The sequence below is a fragment of the Chionomys nivalis genome, chromosome X, assembly GCF_950005125.1.
Source record: "Chionomys nivalis chromosome X, mChiNiv1.1, whole genome shotgun sequence".
Classification (NCBI taxonomy): Eukaryota; Metazoa; Chordata; class Mammalia; order Rodentia; family Cricetidae; genus Chionomys; species Chionomys nivalis.
The window spans coordinates 60,514,288-60,521,544 of NC_080112.1; the positions used below are offsets into that span (position 1 = coordinate 60,514,288).

A 7,257-nucleotide genomic window follows, 5' to 3' on the forward strand; every position below is an offset into this window, starting at 1 on the left:
TGTCAGGCTATCAATTTTTCTGAGTGACTGGTAGATAATTTTGTGGACCATTTCTAGTACCATTAAGGGAAATTATTTAGAGCAGATGCTTAATTAATGCTCATGTAAAAACAAAGTATTAAAAAGAGTGAAAGGTTTGAATTATTACAATTAATTTCTCATGTAATTGGAGTAATCTTAATTCCAAATTTATTTCAATTAAACAATAAGTAAAGGATAAAATGTACATCAAACTATGATATAAACATTTTAACACACCTTTATTGATACAACAGTTTTATAAAAATCACTTTTCCAAACCTATCCTACCTTATAATGTTTTTAAAATTATTTATGCTGTACTAAGTTGTTTAAAATCATTAAACTTATCTAAAATTTGACAAATAGCAATAAACATGTTCGATAAAATGTTAAGAAGCGTAGACTGAGACAATTAACTTTGGTTAATAGAACATTTGCAATATAACAAAGAATAAAATATCTGTAATTTTCTCATCTATAGCAGGACAATAAGATACAAACTTCATTACTTTTAGCTTATAATACTAGCTTATAATATTTTACTACATAGAAGGCTGACAATTCTTCAACATTCTGGAAGACTCTCAAACCCAGCTAGATGTGGGAGGAGCTGTGGGCCTCTCACCTGAGATGGGTTCTGGACTTGACAACAGTGCCAGGCAGAATTCTCTCTCTCCTTGCTGCTCTATTAGCTTCATCAATCAGAGCCTCCGCAAACAGATAAGGAAAGGAAGCAGGAATAGTATCATGCATCTTAGATACAACCCACAGGACTTGCATCTTGGTGACTTCAGTACAGGCTCTGGGACCCCACCTGAACTCAAAGCATGGAGGGTCACTGCCAACAATTTGGCTGTATGAGAGGTAATTTTCCTGTACCAGATCTTTTGTTATGAACTTCCTAGGTTCCTCAAATATTGGATGATTCTGCCCAGGAAATACCCCCACAATTTTCAGGTATTCCCACACATCTTCCTCAGTGGCACTATTGCCAGTCGCGAAGATCATAGCCAGGAGGGTCATCAGGAGCCCTGTCTTGGGCAACCCAATTCTACTACTTAGTCTTCCCTCAGTGGAGAGACCCAACTTGCCCACAAGCATAAAGGACTGAGGACTGGAATCAACTTCTTTCAACTCCAGGCCAAAGACAATCTCCAGGTGCACAATGATTCTTCTCATGATCTCAGGGAAGTGTTCTTTGTGCTTCTTGTTAATCACCATCAACATATCTCCCCGTGTAAAGGACTCTTTGACCTTAAACTTCTGTAGTATAAACTGCATCAATAAACGTGCCTTCCTGAGAAGAGGATCTTTGCGTGCAGAGTGAAAGGTAGAGACTATAATGGAGTTGAATGAACGTCTCTCAGCACTTAGAACTAAAGAGTCAACATTAGTATCAGAAGTCTCACCACCTACAGCACCTGTCAACACTTCTGAATCATCGGAAACAGAAGCTCCATCCCCTTGAGTATCCTGGGGAATGTTGTTATCAGGGGAGCTGGGAAGATTCCCTTGATCAATAGAAGATGTTGCCTCCTCCTCTGCAGTGGGCTCAGGATCAGGCAGACTTTGACTCTTCTCCCGTATGTTTTGACGTTTAGCACGAGAGCGGCCCTTACTCTTGTGGCCCCTAGGCATAATGACTTGGTTCAAGCACAGCAGGGTAAGGATGTAGGCAGGAGGACTGGCAAAGCATAAATCTGAAGGGGCAAAATGACACTGTGTGAGCACCATGCCTTCACTACATTAGAGAGTACCTTTCCTTTAACAAGGTCCCCACTATGCTGCTTTCCTAAACAAGTTTCTGGGAACTCACCGTGCTCCTATTATCCTAGTCAATCTGTGTCCTGAGAAATCTGTGGAGGAAATAAATTCTGGTTAGATGACTGCATGATGACCAGGTTTGAGACATCCTGGGGTAAGAGTATGAGCTAACATTGATCCTCATTTGCTAAAAGGGTTTTGGTACAGTCTGAATACCTACACATACATCCCCTTGCTGTTCTGTTAACACTGCAGTGCTTCCTAGTATCATACAGAAGAAAATTTAAGAAGACATGTCACCCCTACCACTCATTCAGGAGCAAACACAGATTACTCGTGTAGGCAAAAAGGGAGATATTTGTGGATCCCTGCTGTTATCAGGAATGTAGTTCCCACTGTGAGCAATATCCTCACTATGAGCCTACACCATCCCATAGTGACAGACTATCCTCAAAATAAATATTTCACTTCCCTCTTTTCCCAATGACAAATATCAAGGACAACTCAATATTTAGGCTTGCCATTGAACATGATGAGTCCACCACAGAGGTGCACAGTTCTGCATGCAACCCTGCCCAACCCAGATTTAAATACCCCTTAATTTTCATGACTTTATTGTATTAGGGTACAGCTTTCTCTTCTCTGGACTCTTCAGTTTTCCAGGTAGGATTTTATTCCTGAGAAGAGCAAGGGAAATCAATTGCCACTGAGCCTAACTGCCTGCTATGTCTGAGGATTCTGAAGACTTTGTGGCCTCCTTTTCAGGTGGATTATAGTTTGGAGGATTTACAGTGGATTTCACTTTGCCACATTTTAAATTCTGATTATCTTTTAAGGCATCTGGCACCAGTTAACAACACATGGGACAGGAGGCCATACCTCTCAGACCAAGCAAGGCCTTACTGCCTCAGGAAGGGAAAGAAGTAAAGGTCTCACAATTCCACCCTTACCCCTTTACTGTACATCTATCTGGTCCCATGAATAGAAACCCAAAGTTGAAAATATGCTAGCCCTCTCTCTTGTTCTAGGGAAGAGAGTTGCCAGACAACTCGAGGAAATTGTTTTATTTTGCCTGGGTCGGGTTGTGCCCCTCTTGAGATGAGCCAATGTGTCCCAGACAAAAGATCTCCTTTCCTTTAAAATTATTTCTTTGAACATTTCAGATAGTATTGTTTGATCATATTTTACCCGCTCTACCAGCTCCTCCCAAATGAATCCCTTCTTCCCTATTGACACAACTCCATGTCCTCTCTTTTTAACCCACTCATCAAGCTCAGTTTCACTGCTCTTGTATTCCTGGATGTGTGGGCTTCCATTGGAGCATGGAAGACTTGCCAGGGCCAACCCTCTTAAAGAAGACAGATTCTCTCTCCCAGTAGCTATCAATTATCAAAAGTGCCCCTGCTAAGGGTGAGAATTCATCTTTACCCTCTGTCTTCATGCTAGAATTTGGTCTGGCTTAAACTTGCACAGTGCTTGTGCATGCTTTCATAATCTCCATGAGTTTATATTCCAGCCCCTATAAGGAGTGAGATGGAGCAGTTCTGATTAGGATAATGCTCTGTGTAGGTCTAGTTTATCTTGTGGTTAGGATGCTGAATCATCCCAGAATTGGGTCACTTTACCTTATTCCTGTGTGAGCCTCTTTTCAGGATGTGGGAGATGGCAGTTTTCAAAAGGCTTTAAAGAGGGTTCACAGATTTCTCCTTTTATACACCTACTCACCTGACAACACTTAGGATGCTTTATTCAGCTGAACGGAGCCCACACCAGTAATACTGAAGGTATAATCCTGAAGTTAGGGTCTTCGATTTCCAGGATATAGTAGACCTGTTTATTGGAACAGAAACCATGGGGCTTTGTCAGTCCTGTTTTGATCCTGAAGGTGAGAGTTTCCTAATACCTCACGATAATAATTGACTAATCATTTGCTCAAAGCCTTTTCCATCTTCTGAAGTGAGTCTAAAGACCTCAAATCAGTGATCTTCCTTCCCTGTGAGTTCTAAGTAGGAAGTAAGGTGGAGTTTTATCAAGAACTGTGACTACAACTCTGCCTGTCTCTTCTTTTGGGGATGGCACCCTCAAACTGAACTGTTGTAAGGTGACTTCATTTGCGCACTACATTTTGGGCTTCAAAGACCTAACAGTTTCTGGCAATTGCTGGTACACAGATGAACTGAGGGAGGTTTTTGAGGTCTTCTGTACTTTGTGTTTTGAAGTCCCTCTGTTTTAATTCATATTGTCAGGCTGACTGCTGACAGAGCCTGGTATTTCTGATTTTAATCATCCTCCCTTAAACCATGCCATACAAATTCCAAGAAGAAAAACAAGGATCCTGAAAGTTGAGGCTGAAGTCTTCCTTCACTTACATCATGGGCATTTCCAAATGTTTCAGGAATGAATTCATACCCTTGTTACATGATTCACTATTATTTTTCCTATTCCATTTTAGTTCATCCTTTGTAATCTATGAAGGTGAGAATAATAGGATCGCATAGAATTCTCATTTTGTGTTCCAGCTACTGATGAGCTTTCATGTGGTGGTTATTAGGATTTCTGGATGTACTGACTAGGTCAACCCAAATGTTTATCCTGTCCTGTTTCCACGGGCTCCCCTAAGGAGTACTTTACACACCATCAGTAGTATAGTAGGGCTTTTCTCCTCCAAGGTACAATGGAAAAGAAACAAGGCTGAACTTAAAATTATTTTTCTACCTGAGCCTATCTCCATCTGTCGTATATTAAACGTTACATAATTGTTTCTGCTCCAGAGCTTCCCATCACACAGGAACCATGTCAAAAGACTCTGAGTGCCTCAGGGCTCTCCCATTTTGTTACACTACATGATGTTAATTATTTATTCCTTTAAAATTTTTGTTTGTTTGGTTTCGGGCATTGGAAACAGCAGTCATATCTTGATTGATATCTTGGAAACCATTAATAAGAAAATGTACCTGCAAATTTTTTTTTTTTTTTTTTTTTTTTTGGTTTTTCGAGACAGGGTTTCTCTGTGGTTTTGGAGCCTGTCCCGGAACTAGCTCTGTAGACCAGGCTGGCCTCGAACTCACAGAGATCTGCCTGCCTCTGCCTCCTGAGTGCTGGGATTAAAGGCGTGCGCCACCACCACCCGGCCTGTACCTGCAAATTTTGGAAGTCATACTTTCACAACAGACTTCCTCTTGAATACACGTAGGCTGTTGGGCTTACTCCTCTAAGTTTATGAGTAAATTTTTATTTTTACTGTCAACAGGATCTTGTAAATTTCGCAAGGTTTCATTTTAGGTTCAGCTTAGGTTCTGTTACAGTCAAGAATGGCATATTTTCTGTTATATGTTCTAATTAGTTGTTTTCTAAGTAGCAAGTTTCAGTATCTCTTCTTAGGGGCAGGCAGGTCACCTTTGCCACAATGTTGTTTAGCAGTTTGGTAAAGAAGAATTTAGTTAGATGTTGTGCTATCTTCAGTGTTTAAGGCTGGGACTTAATCTTTGTTCAAGGTTCAGTCATTGGACAGAAGATGAACACAGAAGTGTGGTTTGAGAAAGAGGGAGGTGGACTTGAGTTTTTGTTGATGGAGGTAGTTGGTATTGGGTTAAGGTTTCATTTTAGATATTACTACGGTCAAGAACGGTACATTTTCTGTAATGTGTTCTAATTCCTTATTTTTATACTAGTTAATAGACAAAAGCAAACTGTTATTAATATTAGTTAACATTGGAATGCAACAGGAGCCATCAAGCTGAGTAGCTGCTGCTATGGTAGCCTGTGTCTGCCCGATTCACCAGTTCACTGCTCTGGATCTATAGATAGGGCCATTTCTGGGCACCTTCCATAGAAGGTACAGATGGTATGATGTTCCTGAGAATGTTGCTAAAATCTCCAAGCCTCAATCTCGGTGTGTCCTATCATGCATGGTCCTTGAGGTTGAGATGCAGGCTGTACTGTTTAGTTCTCAGACCACTAGAAAAACATACCAAGTTGAGGCAGGACCAACCCTCTCAGAAAGGCCCTGCCCCCTCTGAGGATTGAATGGGGGTGATATGTAGGGGAAGAGGGGTGGGAAAAGAGGAGGGAAGTGGAACTGGAATTGGTATGTAAAATGAAAATAAATAAAACCAAAAAGAAAAAAAAAGAAAGACTATGCTCACCTCTGCTTAATTTGTTTTGCTGGTGAGAGTTGTTTGTTAGGGCTCCATAGGTCTTCTAGTGCTCAGCAAGAAAATCTCTTGTGTGTATAACATTTTGGTCCCCACCAACTCTCAGCTCTCACCTTTGAAAGCTCTAGATTACTCTCCCTACATAACAGTTGGATTCCATCTCTAGATTCTCCTCAACCATGGTACATGAGCTGGCCCACTGAAGCTGAAGTGCATACTCATTTTGGTTTTGCATAAGTATTCTTACCACATACATACACATTACACAGCAACTTGGAATTTTGATATGTAGGCAATAGATAAGACTATAATGGTTTGCTAGGCAATGCTAGTTTCAATTTCTATTTATTTATATATTTATATATGTCTGATTATACTACATGCAACAATATCATATATAAGACTATATCGTGAATGATCTTATATCTGTTGCTATATTTGAATGAGTTTATATTAAATGCAAATGACAGTACTTTAATGTTTTAATTATAGGATTGTATTAATACTCTTATTTCTGTTTATTCTTCACATGTATTTCATTTGTGCATGATTTTCATATGCTTTACCATACTTTATTAAGTGTCTTTATAAGATTTCACATTTACATGTTGATGATTCTGCGATGTGAACATTCAGTACGTTTGCTGAAAATTGACAACATGGCTAGTGTTAAACTGACACTAAAGATTTTTTTCCTAGAGTGTGATTTAATGTTGCTTTTTTTTTTTCTGTCACAGATTCCCCAGTGACAGAAGGCTTACAAGTGGAAACCAGAATGCTCAACTCCATATTTCTTCTACTGTGATTTTTTTGCATTTCTTGGGGCCAGCCTAGTTATAATTTAGCATTAGAGTTGATATTTTATGAAACAAGATGTTTGTTTCTGAGTTTGATGGTGTTCTTTTGGGGAACACCCTTATCTAGTATTTGTATCCAGGAGAACTAAACTGTAACAGAAGAGAAATAATTTTCTACTTTTTATAGGATTTGAAAGACTTTACCTAATATAGTGATTAGGTTGTCTTTCACCATTTAGCATAATGGGCACTTAAACTCAGCTTGTCTGGAAACATTTTGTGGATGTCTCGGATATTTATTACAGCTTTACTTTATACTGTTTAATTGCTATTTTCTATTTTGATATACCTATTTAATTATTTATATTTTGCTAATTATTTTCTAAATCACTTGGGTTTTTACATGTAAAAACATAGCATAGTATTTCTTAGAAAATGATTTTGTTATTAAAATACCTAAATATATACAACAGCATAATCATGAGCTCAATATACCTGGCCCCAAGCATTAATAGTCCTCA

The 7,257-nt window shown here is 39.2% G+C and overlaps 1 protein-coding gene across 1 annotated transcript; it reads right to left on the minus strand.

Moving 5' to 3' along the window:
• Positions 1 to 629: 629 nt before the first annotated feature.
• Positions 630 to 3,454, minus strand: LOC130868253 (melanoma-associated antigen B4-like). Its single transcript, XM_057760514.1, has 3 exons — positions 3,411 to 3,454; positions 1,838 to 1,877; positions 630 to 1,721 (listed from the first exon to the last, which is right to left on the minus strand). Exon 3 carries the CDS (start codon positions 1,657 to 1,659, stop codon positions 643 to 645), a length of 1,017 nt encoding a protein of 338 aa, XP_057616497.1. The 5' UTR covers positions 1,660 to 1,721; positions 1,838 to 1,877; positions 3,411 to 3,454; the 3' UTR covers positions 630 to 642.
• Positions 3,455 to 7,257: the final 3,803 nt, after the last annotated feature.